The sequence below is a fragment of the Fusarium keratoplasticum genome, chromosome 5 (assembly GCF_025433545.1).
Source record: "Fusarium keratoplasticum isolate Fu6.1 chromosome 5, whole genome shotgun sequence".
Taxonomy (NCBI): domain Eukaryota; kingdom Fungi; phylum Ascomycota; class Sordariomycetes; order Hypocreales; family Nectriaceae; genus Fusarium; species Fusarium keratoplasticum.
Genome location: NC_070533.1, coordinates 3,671,465 through 3,695,736, shown reverse-complemented (window position 1 = coordinate 3,695,736; position 24,272 = coordinate 3,671,465). Strand labels below are relative to the sequence as shown.

General features: G+C 51.4%; 7 protein-coding genes and 1 pseudogene across 8 annotated transcripts, besides 1 other annotated feature; 3 read left to right on the top strand and 5 right to left on the bottom strand.

Annotated features, from left to right (window-relative positions):
- Positions 1-359: 359 nt before the first annotated feature.
- On the bottom strand, positions 360-2,035 carry NCS57_00780300 (uncharacterized protein; the record flags this gene model as incomplete). Its single annotated transcript, XM_053057644.1, has 3 exons — positions 360-1,363; positions 1,416-1,797; positions 1,850-2,035. The coding sequence occupies 3 exons, from the start codon at positions 2,033-2,035 to the stop codon at positions 360-362; spliced, it is 1,572 nt and encodes a 523-aa protein (XP_052913839.1).
- A 1,119-nt stretch (positions 2,036-3,154) lies between these two features.
- Positions 3,155-4,800, bottom strand: NCS57_00780200 (annotated as a pseudogene). The gene is made up of 3 exons: positions 3,759-4,800; positions 3,553-3,709; positions 3,155-3,485 (listed from the first exon to the last, which is right to left on the bottom strand).
- Positions 3,155-4,800: a sequence feature.
- Positions 4,801-6,028: 1,228 nt separating this feature from the next.
- NCS57_00780100 (CFEM domain-containing protein) lies at positions 6,029-7,643 on the top strand (the record flags this gene model as incomplete). The annotated part of the gene is made up of 7 exons (XM_053057643.1): positions 6,029-6,121; positions 6,176-6,311; positions 6,358-6,542; positions 6,590-6,694; positions 6,746-7,128; positions 7,178-7,245; positions 7,297-7,643. 7 exons carry the CDS (start codon positions 6,029-6,031, stop codon positions 7,641-7,643), a joined length of 1,317 nt encoding a protein of 438 aa, XP_052913838.1.
- A 1,315-nt stretch (positions 7,644-8,958) lies between these two features.
- Positions 8,959-11,093, top strand: NCS57_00780000 (uncharacterized protein; the record flags this gene model as incomplete). The annotated part of the gene is made up of 3 exons (XM_053057642.1): positions 8,959-9,017; positions 9,068-9,971; positions 10,023-11,093. 3 exons carry the CDS (start codon positions 8,959-8,961, stop codon positions 11,091-11,093), a joined length of 2,034 nt encoding a protein of 677 aa, XP_052913837.1.
- A 240-nt stretch (positions 11,094-11,333) lies between these two features.
- NCS57_00779900 (CENP-V/GFA domain-containing protein) lies at positions 11,334-11,902 on the bottom strand (the record flags this gene model as incomplete). The annotated part of the gene is made up of 4 exons (XM_053057641.1): positions 11,334-11,365; positions 11,422-11,542; positions 11,599-11,712; positions 11,759-11,902. 4 exons carry the CDS (start codon positions 11,900-11,902, stop codon positions 11,334-11,336), a joined length of 411 nt encoding a protein of 136 aa, XP_052913836.1.
- Positions 11,903-14,371: 2,469 nt separating this feature from the next.
- On the top strand, positions 14,372-15,103 carry NCS57_00779800 (uncharacterized protein; the record flags this gene model as incomplete). The annotated part of the gene is made up of 1 exon (XM_053057640.1): positions 14,372-15,103. One exon carries the CDS (start codon positions 14,372-14,374, stop codon positions 15,101-15,103), a length of 732 nt encoding a protein of 243 aa, XP_052913835.1.
- Positions 15,104-15,672: 569 nt separating this feature from the next.
- Positions 15,673-16,599, bottom strand: NCS57_00779700 (AB hydrolase-1 domain-containing protein; the record flags this gene model as incomplete). The annotated part of the gene is made up of 1 exon (XM_053057639.1): positions 15,673-16,599. One exon carries the CDS (start codon positions 16,597-16,599, stop codon positions 15,673-15,675), a length of 927 nt encoding a protein of 308 aa, XP_052913834.1.
- A 927-nt stretch (positions 16,600-17,526) lies between these two features.
- Positions 17,527-18,784, bottom strand: NCS57_00779600 (uncharacterized protein; the record flags this gene model as incomplete). Its single annotated transcript, XM_053057638.1, has 4 exons — positions 17,527-17,953; positions 18,005-18,237; positions 18,287-18,550; positions 18,602-18,784. 4 exons carry the CDS (start codon positions 18,782-18,784, stop codon positions 17,527-17,529), a joined length of 1,107 nt encoding a protein of 368 aa, XP_052913833.1.
- Positions 18,785-24,272: the final 5,488 nt, after the last annotated feature.

Here is a 24,272-nt window from a genome sequence, read left to right as displayed (position 1 = left end):
TATATCTAAAGCCCAACCCTTAATGGATTAACTGAGATAAAAGAAAGTTACTAATAAACTCTCTGATTAGCTTTTTCTCTTAGCCGTAATCCTATCAGAGGCCCCTGAGCCGTTTGTTAAAGAAATGCTAGAATATTTAAGAAAGAAAAGAAGAAATATAAAGCGAAACCAGTTGGTGGCCGCTAGCTTTGTTGGAGTTGGCAAGGTTGAGAATTTTACTACTAGATTTGATTCACGAAAAGAAGAGGGGCTATGGTTTATTGTCGTTGAGCCATAATAATTACATGGAACCTATGCTAGGTATGCAAAGATTGTCCATTGTTCCAGTATTTCTGATCGGAGGCTCGAACTCGCTACGTTCACACCATGGCCGAGTCTCCCCTGTAAGGCCCAGACGTATTTCTCTTTCTTCGAATCATCAACTTGCCTTTCATAGGTGGTGTTGGGAGATGCCCAAGACTGACAAACCCAGGCTTCTTGTGCACCTGCTTCAAATCGTAATGAACAGCGATGTATGCCAAGAACAACTTCGTCTCAACCGCAGCAAAGTATCGGCCTGGACAAGCGTGTCTTCCAAATCCAAATGGAAGATAGTCTTCACTAGGTGAGACCAATAGATGTGCCTCTTTCTTGTCGTCAACAACCGTGCCATTCTCGTGTGGACGTGAGAAGCGAAATGGGTCAAAGGTGTAAGCATTGGGGTAAATGTCTTCGTCGTGGTGTATTCCCCACGCTGATACGCTAACGCGAGACCCTTGGGGCAGCTTGAGATTATGTTCGTCAAGTGAAACTCCGCCAGAGGCCATGACTTGTACTGAGAGAGCCTTGATGGCTGTGTGAAGCCGAAGAGTCTCCTTAACGGCGCTGTCGGCGCGTCTGAGGCTATTGACACTGGCCTGGTCAACTTCTGATGAGAAAGCTTGACGCCCCTCTTCTGCCAGGGCCTCCCAAGTCTGCTCTGGGTCATCGGTCGCGCAGAGGTTGAATAGTGCGTGTGTCATGGTGAGGGTAGTTGACTCCAGGGCAGCAAACACAGTTGCAAAAGCACGACAGGCGATCCGATCTTCCAAGCCCTCTTCGGGCTCTTTCTTTCGTAGAGCTTCTTCAATATGCCAAGTCATGACATCCTCCCGCGGAAGGCTCTTGGGTCCTTGTGCCACATCGTTCCTGGCCGCCTCGATTCGCTGCTTGACGTATGGTCCCAAGGTCTTGAGCGCTCTGCGCATGTAGATGTGGTTGAAGACTGAAGTCAGGCGGGAGATGAAAGGGTGCATAAAGGGAGGGAACAGGGAGATTGCTATAGCGCTGGGCAAGACGCTGCTGGAGAAGTTTGACAGATTGTCAACCAGTTCCTTGTCGTTACCTGTAGTTGAAAGTCAGTAATATCTAGATTTAGAGGAGGAAAGGTCGCCCACATAGTGTATTGCCCATCACGAGACGAGCAGTAACCCTGGAAATCACCTCTCTCACGAGAAGAAACACCTGCACCTCCTTCCACTGCGTATCCAGTCCGAACGTTTCATCGATCTGAGAGGCCAGTTCTCCCATGATCTGCGGAATCAACTTGGGCAAATGTCTGTTCATCTGAACGCGGAGAACGTCGTAGACGGCAAAGTCCTTCCCAACGGACGAGTTGAGAAAGGCATATTTGGCGGCAACAATTTCATGCTGAATGGGGGTCGGACTCAACACCTTGTCCGGTTGAGAAGTCGCCCATCGTATGAGGTTGCGAGGAATGAGGATCTCAGGTCGACTGAAAGGTAAAGTGATGGCACAGAGTGTGCCATTCTTGCTGTACTGTGAATTCGGTTAGTGAGCAGTTCTTGCGAGCCAATCGGGATGGGATTACCTTTTGATAACCCTTGTTAATAGCTGGCGGGGTATTAAGAATGCCATCGAGCTGGGAGAATAGATACGGTGTAAACTTAGATCTGTACGCCCAAGGGACTTGCTTTGGAACCTTGGAGAGGTGGCTAAAGACGGTATGAAGTCGCCAGATGACGACGGCCGCCGCCAAGATCCAGAGCGAGTACATGGCTAGAGAAGCTGTCGTGTTCATGCAAGGTTTCACTCGACAAAGTTGGCCGAAGCAACAGCTTTGTATCCCGCCAACGGCTAAATGATTAGAAATAACCGACATGCGACAGATGCATTTCACTGGTCCTTTTTGCATGGTCTCCATTCTCATTGTTGGTTACACCATTGCCGAGGCAATGATTGGACATGCCGGCCAAGGTGCCAACTGCTGTCAAGTGCCATGATTGGACGCTCAAAACATGAGCTGTCAACTTTCTCGCGAGAGGGTTGTCCCGATGGAGTTAAGTCTAGGTCTCGGGAACTGCCGCGTAACGATTGAGATAGGCTATCTCGTGTGAAGAGGAGTAATTCGTCCGATTTGCGGCATTTACCACCCTTTTCGATCATGTTATGGGGACTGTTGGTTGATGGCATCGGAGATGGTTTGCAGGACGGGCAGGTGGTGGCTTGGCGTTATTGATGCAATGCGGAGCCGACGGACAGTGGGGAACTTCCGATGAGTAAGGAGAGAAAAGAGAAAAGATAAGATAAGATAGAGGGCTAAGATCATGAACTTGTTGTGAATAAGAGATCTTGCTAAGGAATGTACTCTTTGCTGTAATATTGGGCACTGTTTGCGAGTGCAAGAATCAGACAAGTGATTCAGCTAGCTACAGGGTAGGGTCACATGGTGACGCTATGAAAGGTTCACAAACGCAGTGATAGGTCCACGTAAGGGGCCTTAGAGAGCAATAAATCTCCTAATCTGGGGTGCCATGGGGTCTCTGATAGCCTTAAGCTAAGCTCCAGGTCCCCGGCCTGGGTAGTGCTCATTGAACATTGTTATCGAGTTTCATGCTAGCTTTAGACAGGAAATCCACAACAAATCCGAGCAGCGGAGTTGTCAAGACATCCCAGCATCGAGACCCAATACCGTTAAGCACTATCGGTCAACTTTACTTGCAGTAGTAGGGGTTGAAGTCTATAAATAAAAATGAGCTCAGGCGTGCCTGAGTCGTGTCTTCGAATAATGGTATTAGGCTTGTCTTGATTATTTCTATAATAGCGGCTCACATCCAGGACCAGTTTCAAAAGCGTAGCAACATGCTAGGTAGAGAGAAAGACGAAAGAATACAGGTTACAGGACAGAAGCACCAAGCTTGGCACCGGGAAACTGAACCTGAATACCCTCCTCGAAACTCTTTCCACCAACAGTAAGATCCTTGAAAGCCGGGCACGTGAGATCCAGAATGGCTGCACCAAGAGTATCAGTGACGAGCTTGAGTGGGACTTCGATGATCTTGAATAGGGTGGAGAGCGAGTTTGGCGCCACGGTCTTGACAATCTCAAAGACGAAGCATAGCAAGTTGTTGCCCTCAAGTAGCTTTGTGAGGTTCAAGACGCCGCCGGTTAGGTCGCTGAGGTCGACTCCAGCATAGCTATTGACCTTTCCTAGGTTGCCTCCGATACTACGACTTGTTAGTCTGGGAGTTGCCTCAGGGAGTCTTGGATACTTGCCTGGCCAGCTCGGGGTACTTGGCAGCCAAGGCCAGGACGTCGAGGTTGAGGTGAACCAAACTATAGTCAACAGGTCGACGGTACCAGTTCTCGGGGATCCTCTCATATCCTCGCTTATAAGTAAGTTTGTCGCCTTCACCCTCGATAGCAAAGAAGCTCTTTAGGACTTCCTTGTCTTTAGCCAGTTAGCGATGAATAGTTTTATCTCGCAACGATGTTCTTACTCAGGAAGCCGGACGGGTTCTCGGAAGAGTGGTTGGCAAACATGCGACAAGCAAACAGGTAACCCGCATTACGAGCAATCATGCCAGTAAATGGCCCATAGTAAAAGTTGGGGTTCGTCGCCACGCTCTCGTGGAAGCGGATGTAAGCTCGCTCGGCGAAAACATCAAAGTTGTAGTCCCCCTCCCCAGAGGACATCTCGTAGAAGTCCTTGAATTGCTGAAGAACCAGGGTGGAAGCATCTCCAGTGACGTAGAGGTCGGCTCGAGTGTTGGACGAGTCACCTTCGATGATGTTGTGTGAACCGGTGAGACCTCTAGGTGTACCAAGGAGTCCAGCGAGGTTTCCAAGGAGGTTCTGAGCGCCGCTGGCAGTGTCGCCGATGGAAAAGCCTGGGTTGAGAGATAGAGGGTTTCCGACGAATACGGTGCCCATCACTGACAAGATGGATGACAGCTCCAAGCCCATACCAAACACCTTGTTGATGGCTCCAGTCACCTCGGTCAGACTGGTGACTCCCTTCCGGTTGATGTAGCCATGGTTGGCTAACGCATTCAGGCCAGGGCAAGGCCCTCGCTGGGCGCCCCTGGAATAGTCGGGTGGGATGAACTTGTGGTCGCCGCTGACATCGATAGGCTTCGTCAAGGGATCGAATAGCAACCTCTTCTCATGTACCTCGTGGAAAACGCCTTCCACCTTATCGGAAAGCCTCGAAGACACAATGTCACCAATAGGCCCATTCATGTACGAAGGGAAGCCATTGACACCGACGCCAAGAAACGGCAGAACAGAAAGAAAGGACTGGCACTTCATGGTAAAGTCAAAAAATGAGTGTAGAAAGTGAGTATTAAAGAGTGACGTTGGAAGAACGGCAGTTTCACAGCAGCATGCCGACCCTATGAAACAGCAAAGGATTAGAAATCGAAACAAGCTTCTTGGCCGATGCTTTTTACCAGGCACCCTTTCTGACAGGTGCGTGCCGAGGCTCTGGTCGCCGATATTGAGATCAGCCTTGGGTTGTGTTTCCTGGTTGCCGGTAATACCGTCTACTCGGGACTACGTAATGATAGCCGGCACACAGAATAATAAGGATACGCACATGGCCCCTGAGTTGGGCGTAGAATCCTTCCCATCTCTCGAGGAAAGGATCGCCAGAGCCAAGAATCAAGATCGTCAAAACGGGTCGTCCCTAATTGGCCCTTATCAATTCATTATTCAGGGTCTCACCCAGTCCGTGCAGAGGACTGCACTAAGAGGAGGTCGTTTAGTAGCTTGAAACACTACTCCGGGGAACCTTGGGAATCCTTGACTAGTTAGCCCTGTGCAAAAACGAACGGCTTTCCAGAATTAGCAAGGTTCGCTTAAAATGAGGAATAGTAGCAAAAATCCACAATCAATGAACCCCCCTTTAGAGTTTGGACGGTCTCGTCCAAGGCATTGAGAAATAATGTTACCGCGCGGGCTCTTGTGCAAGCCCGTAGAGTCCGAATGAGACGATTACCCACTGATCGGCTTGTGAAAGTTGAGAGTTGCAAAAGTGTATTCGACGGGAAGGGCGGATATCTTTACTTGCCGTACGGGCACTATCAACCGGAGGCTGGGCTTGTCATGCTTGAACTCCTCCCGGACAGGGACCGGCCCCTGCATGATGCAGAGGCGAAGCCTCCTTTGGATCCGGTGCCATGGCTGAATGTCATCAAGGTCGATCCCTGCAGCCAACGAGTCGTTCGTCAGATTACCTGTCATAGCCAAGCCACAAGTTCTGTTTTCTCAGTTGAGCGACAGCAATCTATCGGCGAACTCGAGTGGACATGTCCCTCTCGAACGGGTCGCCAATCTCCTAGGACAGTAGAAATGCAACTCTGCCTTGTCGATTCCAGTAAGGCTAGGTGGTCTGTTCCCAAAAACCGGGCTGGTCCGTTTCACAATCGCACCCGCTAGCAGTCGCCAGCCATTCTTCCACGAGTTTACAAGGCCCGTTTCTATCGCCGCAATTCGCAGAATTCATGCTTGCCGATACGTAATGGATAAGCGGCCTCACTCCGGACCCAGGCTATCGCTGATGAAACGGTGGGCAGTTCAGGCACCAGGGATCTTCTCTGCCCTGGCTCGGTAGATCGAGCACGTCTTGGCTTGAATCCTTCGGTAGATGGAGCGGGTCCTCAATCAGTCTCAAACAGTTTATTCATATCACCGTCGCTGCTAAACGGGACCCCCTTCGTCTCTTTTTTCTTCTTGTCTGCGGTGTTCTTTGTTGAATGACCAGGGAAAGATGAAGTTCTTTGCGTTTGCCGCCTTGATCCTGGCTGTGTTCCAGGCTGGCGTGTGGGCTGCCACCACGCCAGAAGAGCCTCCTACCTGTGGCGTAAGCATTTCGTCTGTTGGTTGTGTTGGTTGCCTGTGAGCTAACGTCGTGTAGTTGCTATGTATCCAGCAGGAGACGCTCAAGTCGACTTGCGAGTTGACCAACGTCACTTGTATCTGCACCAACGTTGAGTTGAACGAAAAGATTTCTCTATGCGTGCACGCCAATTGCACAGTTAGAGAGTCCCTTTGTAGGTTTATTCACTCATTAAAATTGCTTGCGCTAACAACTCGCAGTGGTCCAGAGCTACTCCAAGCACACATGCAACGCGCCGTCGAGAGACCGCACAGCTTTAGTATGGATCTTAGGAATCGTCTTTCTCGTCATCGGCCTCGTGGGATTCGGCCTGAGAGTTATGGCCAGAGTTTTTGTGCGAGCCCAGACTTGGGGAGCTGACGACTGGGTGATGCTCCTTGCAGTGGTATGTCGTCTTTTGGTGTCGGTTAATTGCCTGCTCACTCGTTACAGCTCATGATGATACCCCTCAACGCCATATCGATACCTATCTCCAGAGTTGGCCTGGGTAAAGATATTTGGAATGTGCATCCTGACGACATTACCGATTTCCTTTATGTGAGTTCCTTGATAACTTTCAATGATTCAAACACCTAATAAGGAGTTCAGTTCTTCTTTTGGGATGAGCTTCTCTACCTTGGAGTTCTCCCTGTCACAAAAATCTCCATCCTACTCTTCTACCTCAAGGTCTTTCCAGGCAAAAACATCCGATTGGGCTGTTGGATTCTCATTGGCCTCAACGTCGCATATTTCATTGCCTTTGAGCTCGTCTCAATCTTCCAATGCACTCCCATCGAAGGTGCCTGGAGGGCGTGGGACAAGGAGTTTCCCGCAAAATGCAACAACATCAACATGCAGGGCTGGATGGCGGCCATTCTCAACATTGTTCTCGACGTGGCTACGCTATGCCTACCGCTATGGGAACTCTACAAGCTTTCTTTGTCGCGGAAGAAGAAGATTCAGATTATGCTCATGTTCAGTGTTGGATTTTTGTATGCCCCCCTTCCCATCAGTCTGTTTTCCAGTCACTAATCTTTCCAGTGTCACCATCGTCAGTATTGTTCGACTACAGTCACTGGCGAGTTATGCCACAACTAGCAACGTGACGCGTGAGTACTCTGGATCCTTCAACTCTAGCATCAAATAACTAACAAAAACAGAGGATTACGTTGAAATCGGCTACTGGAGCACCATTGAAGTCCCAGTCAGCATCCTCTGCGCTTGTATGCCCGCCATCCGCTCCCTCTTCTCTCTCGTCTTCCCCAAAGTCTTTGGCACCACGGCCAGAAGCAAGTCGGAATATGCCAACATCTCGGAAGGGAAACAGGCATCGAGTTCGCAGAAGAGCACCTCCAAGGCCTTGTCGCAGGGTCAAGGCGTGAGGGTCTCTAAGAATCCAAATGAGACGTCTGCAATGGAGCTTACCGACATGAGGTTTGACTATCACCATCATCATGGGCGTCACTCTTCAGAGAAGCTGCCAGTGACTCCTCGTGAGCCAGTGTGAAATTCGGTCTACAATTTCTTTCCTTTCAGCGTTCGTTACCATAGACTAGATAGAGAGGATCTCCTCACCATTCCAATAACAACAGTAGCCTGCACTTCACTGTCATTGGGGTCCCACGTAATCTTGCAGTCTGTCACTAATTTCTCGTATTCTTCTATTTTGGCACAGCGTCAGCAAGGCTTTCAACCCTGCCCCAGCACTTTGCTCAAAAGCAGCCAAGATCGTCCGGGGAAGATGATGCCCAGCCTTTAGTCCAATTCCCCTTGCTCTTCCCCGCTTGAACTTTACATTCGCCGAAGTTCATGCGTCGCGGAGTGTTTTCTTGTTCAGGCTCGGAGGAGTCCAAGTCGAGCATAGTACGGGGTTGTGGAGAGTGAAGCCGTTGCACTACTAGCCTTGCAAGGGTCAAGGATCTCCCTTTCTGGGTGACATCTAGACTCCATTCGTCTCCTCTTTGGGCTGGGCAAGCTTTGTGCCGACCCCGTTTGCATACCCATTAACTTGCTCAGAGAGGTTTCATTTCATTTTGGCTGTCATGACGATCGACTGTAATACAACTTGGGTCGGGGCTGAGAGTCAAGTCCGCAACCGATAAGGGGAAGTCGGTCAACAATACATGTGGCTGGCTGGTGGACGAGATGTGTCTCAAGCCCCATTTACACAAACTTTGAAGATAACAGAATGAAACAGGCTTCTATGAAAGCTTGAATCCGCAAACGGCTACCCACAAGTTATCCAACGGCCTGGCCTGGCCTTGTGACCCAGCAGCGTAAGCTATGGCCCACAGACGCTCCGCCTCCAATGCACATCACCCACTTCGACAGCAACCGTCATCACTGCCCAAGAGCCTTCAATCTCCCCCCTGGATCCATGCTTGACAACCCAGGGGATGACAGCGACAAGACAGGAAAATCAAGGCTGCCGTTTCTTCCGTTCTCGGCCGGCAGCTAGCCACCTTCCGACGAGTCGTACGTGGCTGACGATCAGCTACTAATTATTCAAGCCCGGATTCGTGAAACATGCCCTGGGAGGTCGGCACTTGAAAGCCCTCCCACAAGTCACCTGCTGTTAGCGTCCTGCGGTGGCTTTACCTTAAAGACCGCTCTGGAACTAGCGCTGTACCACCCACTGCCGATATCTTGAAGCTGCTTGCCTGCTTTTTTTACCTTTTTGTTGTTTCCTTGGCTCAGGCTTGGTTTGTTTTAGCTGGCTTGAGGTCATCACATCCATGTTTTGAGATCTTTTTCTTTGATTCATCCTACCTACTACTGGTCGCTCCTTTCTTTGTACATGAGTTTAAGCTTCCGCGTTGAAAATGCGCGCCTCATTCGTTCTCACACTCGTTTCACTCTTGGCCGACTCGGCCTCATCCATGTTAGCACTGCCCATGTTAGAGAGAAAACATTATACTGACTGTTACACAGTGCCGTTCCCTGGAAGACATCATCAAATCAGCCTCGACATGATCCCTTCATCGGAAAGCGTGACACCACCTCCACTGACTACGACTATGTCGTCGTCGGCTCCGGTGCAGGAGGAGGTCCCGTAGCCGCCAACCTCGCCATTGCTGGCTACAAGGTCCTCCTAATCGATGCAGGCGGCGACTCTGGCGATGCCTGGGAGGAAAAGATCCCAGCTCTGCACCTCATGTCGACCGAGTTCGAGGACACCCGGTGGAACTATTATGTCAACCACTACCCCGATGCCAAGCAGCAGAAGCGGGACTCCAAGATGACGTACGAGAAACCGGATGGGAGTCTTTACGTTGGTCTTGATCCCCCGGCCGAGGCTAAGCCTCTTGGTGTTTTGTATCCTCGTGCTGGAACGCTGGGTGGATGCTCGCGCCACAATGCTCTCATTTCTATCTATGCTCATGATAGCGACTGGAGTAACATTGCCACCCTGACTGGTGATGACTCTTGGAACCCGACCAACATGCGATCGTACTTCAAGAAGCTGGAGAAGAACATGTACCTACCCAGCAGCATCATCGGCCATGGCTTCAAGGGGTGGCTCGGTCTGTCACTTACATCTCTTTCTCTGGTCGTGGAAGACCAGAAGCTCCTATCCCTGATTATTGCCGCTGGCTCTGCCATGGGTAAGAGCCTTGTTGGCTTTCTACTCAACACCGTTGCCGGGCTTGGTCAGGTGCTGCTTCGAGATATCAACGCTCCTGGCCAGACGAGCAAGACTGGACTTTACCAGGTTCCTTTGTCGATGACTGATTCTGTGCGTGGTGGACCCAGGGATCTGATCCTGAACACTGCCAATGCTGTCAACTCTGATGGTTCGCGCAAGTACCACCTCGACATCAAGCTCGACACACTCGTAAGTGCCTGCGGTTCGTGAATGGTGGTTCTTTTACTTACAGAATAATAGGTCACCAAGATCACATTCGACAAGACTGGCTCCAAGCCTCGCGCCACAGGTGTCGACTTCTTGGAAGGCTCTAGCCTGTATCGCGCCGACCCTCGCTCCACCTCGGCTAAGTCTAGCGGATCTGGCAGCGTCAAGGCCAAGCGTGAAGTCATTGTCTCCGCTGGCTCTTTCAACACTCCCCAGCTCCTCAAGCTCAGCGGCATCGGACCCAAGAAGGAGCTTGACTCTTTCGACATCCCCGTGCTTGTTGATCTTCCTGGTGTCGGAACCAACATGCAGGACCGATACGAAGCTACCGTCATTGGCAAGACAACCAGCGACTTTGTTATCACGTCCAAGTGCACCTTCTTGGAGACAATGCCCGATCCCTGCCTCGAGCAGTACAAGAAGGGCATCGAGCCTATCACCAAGGGTGTCTACGCCACAAACGGTATCGCCATCGCCGTTGTTCTCAAGTCTTCCGTCGCCGAAAAGGAACCCGATCTGCTCATCTCTGGTGCCCCAGCCAAGTTCAAGGGCTACTTCCCCGGCTACGCCTCCGACTCTCTCGCCGATGCTCAGCACTGGGCTTGGATCATCCTCAAGGCTCACAGCCGCAACAACGCCGGCACAGTCACCTTGAAGTCCACTGACCCAAGGGATATGCCCATCATCAACTTCAACTACTACGACACAGGTGCTAACAGCAACGGAGAAGGCGACAAGGATCTCCAGGCCACCTACGAGGGCTTCGAGTTTTCTCGACGAGCTTTCGACAGTCTCATCCCTCTTGATGGCAGCTTCCCCGAGGTCTGGCCCGGAAACAACGTTACTAGCGAGGCAGATGCCAAGCAGTTCCTCAAGGATGAGGCTTGGGGCCACCACGCTTCTTGCACCTGTCCTATCGGCCCTGATAGCGATCCTATGGCTGTCCTCGACTCCGAGTTCAAGGTCCGTGGCGTTGACGGCCTGCGAGTCGTCGATGCCAGTGTCTTCCCCAAGATTCCTGGTTTCTACATTGCGCTGCCTCTGTATGTTGTTGCCGAGAAGGCTAGCGACGTCATTGTCAAGGCTGCCAAGGCCTCTGCTTAAGCTCTTGAGAGATATTGGAATTCCTGCAAAGGCGGCATTGTCTCGAAGTATTCTTAATTACTTTCTGCCATGCATGTAAAGCTGTGCATTTAGCGAGGATATTTAATTGATACCATCATGTTACTTTCTTATGCATGTCTCCGCATGAACCGTTGATTTGTTGTTATCCCCTCAAGCCTTCACTCGTCATCTCACTCATGCGTGATTCCAATCTACGGAGACTGTCTGCTTGATCTGCACTCATTCCTTAATCTCGTTCTTGCGAAACACGCCTGTCCCATCGTCAATTCTTTGCATATCCAGTCTTCACATTAGTTGTCTGACGAACCTGGTATCTCTGGCATCCACTCTGTGCGATATTTGCAAAAGAATTCTCCTTTAGGAGGGAATTGTTCTGGGCCATCAAATGTCCCCCACATGATGTAACGGAACTTGTTCGCCGCTTGTTCCTAACCATTGTTTAGTTGGCGTAGGGCTGCAGGGTATGCCAAATTCGATCACTCACGCCGTACTCGCAGACGAACACGCCGCAATTCTCACAAAACTCTCGTGTTACACCGTTATCTTGCTTGAAGATCTTTGGCTTCCCATGGCTGTACTCAAATCCCTCTACAGGCACCTAACTGAGTTGTCAGCGCTACTCTCTTGTCGTTGTCAACTCTAACCTTGGTGGTTAGTCCGAAGTTCGTGCCGAATGCTCTCCGGCAACTGTGGCAGTGGCAAAGGGAAGTCCGGGCTTCATCAGGAGAGGATAGCGAAACGGTGTATTGAAGATTACCGCAGATACATTTCCCTTTGTAGCAGGGCATATTGGATGTTTATTTGTTGCGAAGCAATGGACGTCTACAAAGCTTTGGGCGGATGTAAGGCTTTAGACAAAGAGGAGCTTGAGTTTTTTTTAGGAAGCATTTTAAAGAGATTTGTTGTTTTGGAGACGTTTTCTATATATGTTCAAATGCTGACGTCAATGAAAGTCTTATGGCAAATTACGTCGTCATCACGTTTCGAGGACGATTCCTGGACCTTCTCGGAGGCCCCGCTCCATAGCCGGTTTTTAATTTATGAAACTCGCCTGTCATTCTTTATCGTCTAAAGATAGATTTTAAGCTGCCAATCTTGGGGCAGTTTGAAAAGGAATACAGCGCCCCTCAGCCAACGTCCTTTGTTAAGAACAAAGAGATCTCAGCCCCGAGCCGAACAACTACATTTTTGAGTTTCCACTTTGTTCATAGACACTCGATTCCGTTGCCGGCGCTTTCAAGTGGACAAAGACATTTCCCCCGAAGCACGAACTCGTCCAGACGTATAAATTCAGTTTCCTCTGATGGCAGTCCTGTTCTTTTCGAATTAATCACAGCTCACCAGTACAACTTACGACTACCTAAAGATCACAAAAATAGCTTTAGATTTACTGCCGACCGAGCTTCAATACTCATTCATCAGCCTTCTAGACCCTATTGGTCTAATATCGCTCAGCCAAACAAGCCAGCACTTCCGTCTCCTTATCAAACCTACAAAGGGGCACTTAGTCGAACGTCTTTTGCGGATGGAGACTCTTAAGGAGTATGGAGGACCAATGCCCTTCCACACATTTTAGAAGGACCGTCCTAACCTCTCGCAAACGAGTGTAACGACCTTCGCTGGGCCTATACCAGCTGCCTTCATCTTCTTATTCGACGGTGTTTCGGAACCTGCTCTATTCAGGAGCCGCCCTACCAGAAACTCATGCGAGTCTCTGCGCTGTATGATGCGCCAACGACTTGGGAACCACTGGCAGATACGGCTCGCAAGCCTACGATTGAGGAGGAAAAATCCAGGACCGTGTTCATAGGCTCTGATCGACAGAACCGAAGATATCTCGAGTGCCAATACCGCAGAGGCGAGCTGGGGCCAACCAGTCAGGAGGCAGATGGAACTGCAAGGGTACCTGTTCAAGAAAACCGCAGGGTCCTGTTCTATTCAGAACTGGACAGGTACTTCCCAGGGCTTTCCGACTTTCTGGGCTGTCAGACCCCGAAAGCGTTAGAAACTATGGATCTTGGCTATGGCAGAGCCCAAAGCAGAGCAATACAACCAATCTCCTGGGAAATGTGGATGATGCGTTGCCCCGGGTGCACTCGTTGGAAAGAACTACGAAATTTTCGTGTTCAAGTCCATCACCTAGTTCCAATCTGACGCTCTGAACGAGACTATTTCCCATTTTTGTTGGACGATCTGGAAATCCGCGATAAGGTGGGACTCTCTTGAAAGGTACTTGCTGTAATGCCTGCTATGCCAAAACCAATGGTCGCCTCGAGCTGGGCCGCGCACTCGGCAGCTGGTTCAGAGCTCTGATAGACAGGGCGCTTCAGGAGGTCTCTTCAAAGCCGAAGGAGCATGAGTGTATCTTTGAATGGAACCTGGTGTTCCCGGAAATGGGGAAACTTGGGCAGCATTTGCGGGAGGTTGAAGCGGCAATGTCTTGCTTCGACATAACGCACAAAGTTCTAGATGAGAAAGACATTGCAGATTTGAAGACCTATCGCGAATATGCGATAGGTGTGCGGGATCAAATGTACAAGGACGAGATATTGCCGACAGAGAGAGACTCTTCGGAACTGGACTTCGGATGGCTAGATATGGGCGCTTGGGGAGGGAGCCATAAGCTATGCGAGGATGTCTTGGAGGATTTGAAGACGTGCAAGAAGGTATCCGAGGAGAACCCAGAGGCTTTTGCAGCGTGGGCACTTGATAGAGACGAGTCGACCTGAGACTATGAAGTTAAAGCAGCCCTTTCCGGGGAGGTACGGTGATATCTGATTCATTGGCGTTAAATCCATATCGACGAAATAAATAGACACAAGTCAGTGGTCCTGACTTGGCCTGATTTTGCAAGAGAAGCGCCCCCCCAATAAACGAGCATGATGGTAAAATACGGTTCGATGCTTTGCTGTGAGATACAAGCAGATGTCAAAAATAGCATCGTATATACCCTCTATCAAGCCCACAGCTAAGATTAGCTCGTCTTAGCTTGTTGGTTGGGAATGCCCTCGTGGTGGCGAGCGCCACAAAAGCACCGCCCCAGGGCGCAGCAACGATCAACAAGCCCCACCCCCGTACTTGGGTAAGAACACGTTGACGAGGCATCAGGCAGCCACCTCGCTCAGATGATATAATAATACGTGGGAAGCCATCTTTGATCTATGGATTCATTGGTAAACATCTATTCCACATTACGACGATATCAGCTCTGACCTGTGACTTATCGTTATTTATCTAATTTGCTGCAATCATTCGCAATGGGCTCCAGCAACTCCTCACTCCCTCACATCCATCTCCTCTGCATGGAAGAGCGCTACATCAATGCCTTCGAAGCCGCACGTGTAGCCAGGAAACTCCCTTCCTCATTCTCAATCGAGATTCACGACTACGCTCTATCTCAGCTCCCCTCATCTGTCCAGTTCGACACAATCGTGTCTCCGGCAAACTCATATGGGCGACTAGATGGAGCATTCGACGATGCCATTTCCCGCGCCTTTGCACCTCGAGATGATTACCATGCCCTCACAGGCGTTGCTCAAGCAAAACTCTACGAGCAATGGCGTGGGTTTGCACCTCCAGGTACTTGCACTCTAGTCCGCATCCCTGACGAATTCCACTCTCGGTCACGAAACGTCTGGGGAACCAAACGAGTTGCTCTCTGCCCAACCATGCGCATGCCCGCCGATGCCAACTGGGATCGTGAGGTTGTCTACGAATGCATCTGGAGTCTTCTATGTGCCGTGGACAACCACAACCGGGACGTAAGAGCTGGCAAAGCCCCTGAAGAAGAAGAAGAAATTCGGAGTATTCTCATGACGCCGTTGGCAACTGGCGTGGGGCGCCTGAGTCCTGAGAGATGGGCAGCTCAGGCTGTGTTGGCTATGAAGCACTTCACCGAGGCGTCAGAGAACCCTGAGAAATGGAGTTCACTTGGATGGGCTGAGTTGGGTAAGAGCTGTGTCGAGACGCAGCTTACTTGGAATCTATAATGGTTCGAGATTGAAACGTTATCTAGATATTCAGATAGGTAGGCAGACTAGAGAGAAACCAGGACCGCACCAATTAGCATTAATAAGAACAACCTATAGTTTTGAATCCTTATCTCTTCAATCGCATCCTCGTCCATAATGCCGTTATTAATTTCAATAGTGACGGTTGCCCCTTTCGCGAAACCTTCTTGGATCATGTAGGATTGGGTTTGTTTTAAGCCAAGCAGGTGCTGGTTCTTTGCTCTTGCAGCCGAATCCTTATTAGAAATACCTGAATAGACAACCAGTGTTAAATATATCCATGACGAGAATCCGATTGACTTAGGTATGAAGATGTAAGCTTTTTACTACCCATGTTGGCAATCACAGTCAGGTGTAGCTAAAGGACATCCAAAGGTATCGAAAGCAGGACCTTTGGTAATATCCATCACTTAAACGGAACATCTAGCTTGCTTATCTGGATGAATGGGACCATCAATAAAGAACCCAATATTGGATTAGTCAACAGCAGTAGACACGCCATGTTGGGTTGGAGAAGAATCTCGTCCCTAGCAGCGCCCGGCTTGGTTCTATGAAGTGACAAACTCCTCAATGACACTGTTAAACAACTCGGGATTCTCCCAAAACATGAAATGGCTACCCTTCTCCTCAGCAGTAAAAGTCCGACTCTTGGCCCCAGGGATCTGCGTCGCAGCCCAAGAGATACCAGACGCGTTGTTAACACTGACATCTCCCGAGATGACGAGCGTGGGAATGTTGATCCGGGGAAGAACATCTCGCCAGTCGGCAAAGGCGTGGTTGATAAGGAGTGTGGCAGCGTTCTTGTCGCTAATCTTCTTGTTCTCTGAGAGAACCCATTGGTAGTCGGCTTCGGATACGTCGGGGGTGAACATGCTTCGAACAAAGGGCGGCGTCTCGGCTGTCATGTTGTTTGCAAACTCGTACGTTCCAGCGGGCGTGAATAGGGCAGCGGAAAAGGTCTCGGCTTCGGCTTTGGTCCAGGTGGGATCGGCGACGAGAACCGAGGACTGGTCGACGATTGCAAAGTGGTCGATCCGTCGTCGTTCGTCGGGGTACTGATCCCAGAATGCCCAGGTAACGGATGAGCCCATCGAGTGAGCGATAATACTGACGTTGTGGAGGTCGAGAGTAGTCAAGACGTCGTTGAGGTCTGCGCCGAAGCGGCTCAGTCGGTATCCAAAGTCTGGCTTCTCAGACTCTCCATGGCCGCGCATATCGTACGCGGTGACACGATAGCCAGCCTTGGAGAAATACTCAACCTGCTTCTTCCACTCAGCAGCACTCTGTCGCCATCCGGGGATGAAGACAAGGTTCTGTCCCAGGAGGGAGCCGGCCTGTGTGTAGTTCAAGTGCACTCCATCTTGAGTCTTGACCAGGCCGGTTGTTGCTCGCTCGTAGTCTGCTGGGAGATTGGCCCCAGAGGCAGAGGCCTGGAGAGCATGAGCAAAGCAAGCGAGAAGAAAGGTAGCCTTCATTCTGCAAGTTTCGGGTTCAGTGTTTCAGGGAATCTGTGTAGCCTATAGGATGAAGCAATCGCAGCTTGAGATCGACAACAGAGATAGAAAAGGAGGTCAGAGAATGACCCTGGATGAAGGAGAAGAAAGGCGAGACCGGCTTTGCTGATCTTCTACGTAATATTTATCCAAAGAGCCCTGCTTTTATGCAAGTTTGCATACGAGATCCTCGATGTCTTCTGTTATAGGTTCTCAAGGTTACCAGATCCTCCACTGCAGACCATACTTCTATGAGTAAGGCTTCCTCCGCGGCAGTTCCGTCCCCGGATCCTTGCGGGGTAACTAGATCCTTCACGTCTATCGTAATATGAAAATCAACGGAGACTTGCAGGGGGCCGTTGATCATCCATGGGTAACTTAGCTTCTAACGGCAACGATAGCGATCATTTGACTTTCGCCTGTGGCACGGCTCAGACTTGGCCAACCTGAAATGCACCACTTATTGAACTTTGTTGGTTGAAGACTGCACACATTTCCAGTGCCCGGGGAGCCTTGCAGTTCTCCGGTCCACGCGAGTCAGGGGGCTGGGCTCGATTCTGTAGATCACATCCTATCCCAGGATGGAGCCAAGGATATCGTTCCTGGTGAACCGCGTATAGACTAATGCAACGTCTGTTGGAGAATCGACAAGGAACGTCGGGCATTCATCAGGCCGCACTTACCGCTGATTCAGCATGACTGAACAGGAGTTGTATACTCCGTAGAGTCCCGGCAGTTACCGTTGACCAGCGGCGCTCCGAGTCGAGTCTCCTCATGAATTAGGTAGTCAATGATACGCTTGGATAATTGCTGGATGTTAAGTTTCCCGACATGTCAGCTGGACTTTAGCTCTATCGCTTGCTCGCGTTGATGTGTTATTAAATGTGCGCAAATGCAATTGCTGGCCGTCTAGGCCGATGATTGCCCTGCAAGTTGAACCTGGCTCGAGTTGGAAGCACTTCCCATCTCAATAGAAACCACCTCAACGTGCGTGTCCTTGCGAATTCCGTAGGCATCAGATGGCCCAGCACTCGTCGATCTAATCTCACTCCACTGGGACCTTTGCCTCGATCGATCAAAGCCATGTGTCGCCGTCCTCGTCCTTGTCTTGGAGTCCCCGCTCGCGCCGTAGCTGTGCGTGAAGGCGTGTTGGAAAGCCTTCCAGGGAACGAGTTTTATGATCGGTCGAAGCGACGGGAGGCAAACGCTGATGACACCACAGCAGTTTTCCACGATAGTCCATAACACCGAGTTATCCATAGTCCAGTTTACAGCGAACGTTGCGAAGTTGACTTTTGTGATGAGCTCCAGGCGGATGATCGAGGTGATTACAACACTGCGCAACGAGTTAGCTGGAAAACAAGCAAAGAGTAGGTGCAGTACTCACAATCCACCCAGTATGAAGAAAAAGATGACAAAGACCTTTTGTGTGATTGTGATTTTGAGTCGCAGAACCAGTGGAATCGGTAACAGAACCAATACCAAGTCAGCAATGATGTTTGGTATCGAGGTGCCAAAGAAGAAGCCATTCAGGTTGACGCATTTCACTCCTGGCTGCATCTTCGCAATGGGATCCCAGTTGGCCTGAACGGGAACGCATTGAAGAATGGCAACGATGAACTGCTCTAGTCAGAGAAATCCGACGAACCCAATGGCAAGTACAGCCTACCGACGCAATGAACCAGAGGATGATAAAGATGCCTATCCCATAAATGGATGTCCTCATGTAGTTGGAGGACGAAAATACTCTCCAGTAGAAACACAAGATGGAAAACTTCAAGCTCAGCTGGTTCAGATAGTAAAACAGCTCAGCCGTGTATGCCCCCTGTGAACCCTTCACGAGAAGAGCGTTCGTGATATCTTGTTTGCCGTCGATCAAGTCGTTACTCGGAAGGCACGAGAGTACGCATGCGCAGAAACCGCCTGTCATCACCTAATCAGACATTGTTAGCATATTCAGTTCTCTAATTCATGATCAACTTACAAGCCCAGCAAAAGACAGCCAGTCATCCCACCAGAGTTCGTTGTGCGCTATCCGCCGACTCACGAATCGGAGGATGACAGCCACGACAGCGAGAGGATAACAGATGCCAAACACCATAACGGTCCGCTGCCGATACCATGGTGTCATGAACTCGACATCGGATAGCTTGAGCTCAGTAGCCATAGCAGAGGTCGAGCTAGGAAACGAACGAAATAGAGGTAAGCCCAACCATCTCTCAACCTACGATTACACTTTGGAGAGACGGGGTTTTCTAGTATCCGACACCATCATCATCAGGGGAAAGTGGTGTGCGGCCCCGTTTGAAGATCCTGTCATGGCTTGAACCTTAACGGGGATCGCCCATGGTGATAACGCCTTCGGTATAAGCGTGTGGAGATGAGTAGGGTTGTACAAGCACCATGGCACGTAGGGATCACTATCCCTGTGTGTGGGAAGATTATGGAGTACCTGCTGTGTGTTTCTCCGCGGGAGACTTCATTTCACGCATTAAAACGCACGTAAATGTGCAACAATGACCGACAGTTCGTGTTCCATACGTGGTCAGATACCCAAGACGGACCCAATGCTCCTCTCCACCTCGGCTCTTAAACCCTACATAGGCGAGGGATCGTCCATCAGCCGAATCCTCTTAATTCAGCTTGTCCCTGACTTCCGCATGAAACTAGTCTGTTAGATCGATCCTTCAAAGCTCAAGCCCTTGCTGTCGGGTCGATCACTTTGGGCCGAAATGCAGGCCTGGACTGTCGAGCCTGCAGAGGTCCCTGTTCTTCAAAGGGGTAATCGTGGAAATTAACATTCCGGGAAAGGGAATAATACGATGGCCTTCCCCGCCGGTTCCCAGCTTTCTCGTCTTCCTCTTGGCGTCGATGGAAGGTCTCTGTTGCGACGCCCAGGACAGCAGCAACACACACTTCATCAACGATCGGCTACGCGAAAAAGTTGAAGACAATTATTGCTCCACATGCACTTCTTTCATTCAACGGATGACTGACACCAAATATGAATGACTTCGACCATCATAATTCACCATCACACGCAAGAGAGAGAATGGGTTTGATGATGGAAAGCTGCCATCAATCGATGCAAATTCAAAGGCTACAGACGCTAGTACAACATTTTAAACACCATTCCTCCTCAACTATGTCGCCCAAAATCACCAAGAGCGCGATCAAAGCACCCAGGCCTACTTTCCAGCGAGACCATGAGTATCCAAAGCCCTCTTCTAAGGTGTGAGCTGACCTTCCATATCGTGAATCATAAACTTCGTCTGTGACCTAGGACCGTTTTTGTGGGGGTATCATCCAACAGACGATGAGACACGACTGTGGTCGCTCATCTCGGCCGGTCCCAAGAGCCGCTGTGGGATGCAGACAACATTTTTTGTTGTCAGGTTGATGAAGGGGAAATGTTTGGTGAGATTTCGCTCAGCAAACAAGAATGCCTTCTTCAATGCATCAGCTTAGGCCTTGGGGGCGACAAGCTGGGAGACCTCGGGGGCGGCAGCTCCGTTGAGCTGGGCGATTATTGTCTCAACCTTCTTGGGTTCCACGACGGGCTCGGCCTTCTTGACTTCGGCGACGGGCTCGGGCACAGGCTCGGGTACGGGCTCGGCCTTTGTGGGCTCAGCCTCCACGGGCTTCTCCTCGGCAACGGGAGCCTCGACAACCTTCTCGACCTCAGCGGGCTTCTCAACCTCAACTGGCTTCTCCTCAACGGGGGCAGCCTTCTCTTCGACGGGAGCGGGCTTCTCTTCCACTACAGGAGCCTCAACGGGAGCCTCAACAGCCTTCTCCTCAACAGCCTTCTCCTCAACGGCGGGTGTCTCGACCTCGGCGGGCTTCTCCTCGACGACCTTCTCCTCCACAGGGGCAGGCTTCTCTTCGGCAGCGGGGGCCTCTACTGGCTTCTCGGCTTCAGCAGGCTTCTCCTCGACTGGCTTCTCAGGCTCGGCGGCGGGGGCCTCCTCGACGGGTGCAGGGTTTGTCTCCTCAACAGGGGCGGCCTTCTCCTCGGCGGGAGCGGACTTTTCCTCCTCAGCGGGCTTCTCCTCAACTGGCTTCTCCTCAGCAGCGGGAGTCTCTTCGACGGGCTTAGCGGCCTCGGGCTCGGCAGGCTTCTCGACTTCAGCGGCGGGTGCCTCGACGACCTTCTCTTCGACGGGGGCAGGCTTCTCTTCGGCGGCGGGGGCTTCTGTAGGCTTCTCCTCCTCGGCGGGCTTCTCGGCCTCAACCTTCTCGGGCTCAGCAGCCTTCTCCTCAGCGGGAGCTGGCGTCTCCTCCTCGACGGAGGCGGGCTTCTCTTCAGCGACCGGGGCCTCGACAGGCTTCTCCTCGGCGGCCGGGGTCTCCTCGACGACCTTCTCGGGTTCGGCCTCGGCGGGCTTCTCTTCGGGTTCAGCAACCTTCTCGGGCTCGGCAGCCTTCTCGGGCTCTGCGACCTTCTCCTCGACGGCGGGGGTCTCTTCGGCGGGCTTTTCGGGCTCGGCCTCGGCCTCGACGGCAGGCTTCTCCTCCTCGACAGCCTTCTCGGGCTCAGCGGCGGGGGCCTCCTCGACAGGGGCTGCCTTTTCCTCCTCGGCGGGCTTCTCCTCAGCAGCAGGAGCCTCAACAGGCTTCTCCTCCTCAGGCTCGACAGCAGCGGGGGCCTCCTCAGCGACCTTCTCGGGCTCGGCGGGGGTCTCTTCGGCGGGCTTCTCCTCCTCGGCGGCGGGAGCCTCCTCAACAGGCTCGGCAACCTCAGACGCGGCGGGGGTAGCGAGCTGAGCCTCGAGATCAGCCTTGGCCTTCTCCAGAGCCTCGATCTGGGCAGCGGCTTCCGAGAGGTGCTTCAGGAGATCGTGGACGGTCTTGGCCTCGGTCTTGAACTTGGAGAGGAGGGCAATGGCCTGCTGGGCAACATCGCCATACTTTTGGGCGGAAGCGACATCTGGGGTTGTTAGCGTGTGGACACCACCCCTGCTCGAGAATGATATGCTTACCGGCTTCTTGGACATCCCAGGAGTCATCAAACCAAGCCATGTTGAGTGTAGATAGGCGAGTTGTGGATTGTGCGGGTAGAGGTGGAATGCGTTCTTTTTTGCTGCTCGTTCAAGCTTGTTATTGTTGTTGTTGTTGTTGTTGTAGAAGGCTTGAGTGAAGGATGGTTCTTCTCTTCAACATGGTGAAGATATCACGTCTTATATAGACGGTTGCTGCTATATCCCAGACCATGCCGGTAGTCCTGACCGAGTGCCTCACAAGGTCGACTCACGACAGCTTCGCCGTCAATCATGCCACACCGGGTGCAGGCTTCCCCTCAAGCGACCTGGCCGCCACAACTGGGAAGGGAATCTCTGGGCTCAAACGTGAAGCGGGCGGCCAATGGAGGAGTTCCACGAGAGGGCACACGACTGATGATCGTCGACGACCAGGCTGGTAGGTTATCCCACCCCCGCAAGCGCAAGAAAACCTCAGGGTCCTCGGCCGTGCATGACAGGTCATTCGACGGCCTGGGCTCAGAGCGAATGCACGCAACAGGCAACCCCTGCAGCACGCACTCTAGCGCCTGGATGGTTATTCGTGGCTGAGTGACAGAGCAGAACCAAGGCTGTCTAGGTGCTGCAAGAGTTGTGCTCTGGTGGCGAATAGAGCCTCGGAGCCGAAAATAAACAATGCCCTCATAGGATAAATTGTTTGGGGGTCTTTGTTTACCAGCGGCTCTTTTGCCGGTTCGTCTAGAGTTATCGTGATGCCGCTTGTTTGAGATGTCAGATGATTGACCCTTCCTTTCTCCCCCGCCAAAGACTAAGGCCACTAACAAAAAAAGACCCTGGATGTTTTTTTGTTGGCGCCCGCATCGGAACATCAGGCGAGGCCTGGGGTCATAAAAAAAAAACAGTGGCTGGGGAGCTAGAAAGAGTGCACCCGGAGCTAAGACTGCGAGTGTTGGCACCACATCAACTGGGATTCGATTCTGGGCGTCTATTCAACTCGGTCAATGGGTACATGAGATCGTAAGAGCCTTTGTCAAAGTGTCACCGTGACCTTGAGCGGGCACCATAGCTGCGAGAAATTGTCTCATCTGAGGCTGGAGACGGCCCAGTCCGGGGCTGTACTCAGTTTGCGCTGTAAGTTGGGCTTCGTTCTCAGCCATTCTCAGGCATCTGTAGTCCATACGTAAACGCAATTGTCATTTCTTGCACGAGGCTCTCACAGAGATACACATCCGAGACAGCCACCAGCGACCCCCAATGTCTCGAGTATAGCCGTGATAGATGAACTACCAGGTTCTTGACTCTCCAGCCTGCGCTTGGTGTTGTACGTGGCACACCGCCATTCATCCCTCCCCCACGAACCGGCAACCCGGGTAGCGTTGAGGTGCAGCATCCCATCCCATCCCATCCCGTCCCCATGCGCAATTGTTTGCTTGCGCCTTGACCCACAAGTAGTCGACGCATGTTCCGTTCTGGGGGCCGGGTTTATTTTTCTCGTCCACCTGAAATTGACGGTTGAGGCTGCTGGGATAACGTCATGGGCAATTGTGTTTGGTGATGTTACCCCTCATTGTGTTAAAGTGATGCTATTCCATCCTTTCGCATGTCGGTGAAGGACAGTAAACATGTAATCATGGCAGTGAATATCATGACTTTAATATCATTTTCTGATTAATACATGATAAGCAAACCCCTTGATTCATCCCGCAGCAAACCTCATCCTGTAAAACTGCACATTGTTCAGGGTAGCTCTCCCATTGCTCCCATCAAGGTGGCCATACTCTGCAGATCCTCTTCATTAGCGCCCACTCGAGATGCATCAACCCAACAAGACCTGAACAAGGCAACTGACGTGTCCGTGCCTGTAAGCGCGTTTCCCAATTCATCATCTTCCGTGGACAAGAGGTGGTTAGCATGTCCGACTGACAGATCCCTCTTCGGGCCTCGTTCGATAAACAAGATGATCTAGCCCCTCATGCCGACACCTGCTGATTGGAGTGGAAGCCACCGGGAGATCCCGATATCCATAGCGTGTTTGTATCCAGGCCTGTCGACCTGGCCCATTCTTTCACTTTGTTATCCCTCACGACATCTAATCCCTTCATCACCAGCGAAGTGTGAGGCGACACCATCCGCGTAACCGCTTGCCATTCGCCTCCAAGTGTAGAATACCTCGTTCTTTGCGCAAATCGCACCGCCATGAGCAGGACCAGCAGAAGATGCACGCCGATTATGCCAAGCGCCACAGCACAGCCCTGTCCATCGCGCCGGGATGAGCGTCTCGGGATGCCACGGCCGTGACGGGCGACAACAGATCCCAATTTTGCTGCCGATCGTAGTAGATCATTTGGTGCAACCGAATATCAGCGCCCAAACAGCCGTCGCTAGCTTTCCCGTCTCTTGTAGGATGCCCCGAAAGACAGGCATGCGTCGCATGCGCGAATCACCATTTGCTATCTTCAGCGTCTGCTAAGGTTGTCGTCTCTGAGGCTCCATCCCAACATGACGGTGTATCCTGAGAGGACCTCGTTCAGTACCGCGTCCGTCGATGTGATGCCATGTTTGCCAATTTTAAAGGTTGAGGCACGATTCAGGGCCCCGGGTTGGATTCTCATGTCCAAGATGCGTACGAAAAGGGCTTCCACATCGTCTACTACTTGGAGCGCCTGGTTGGTCGTG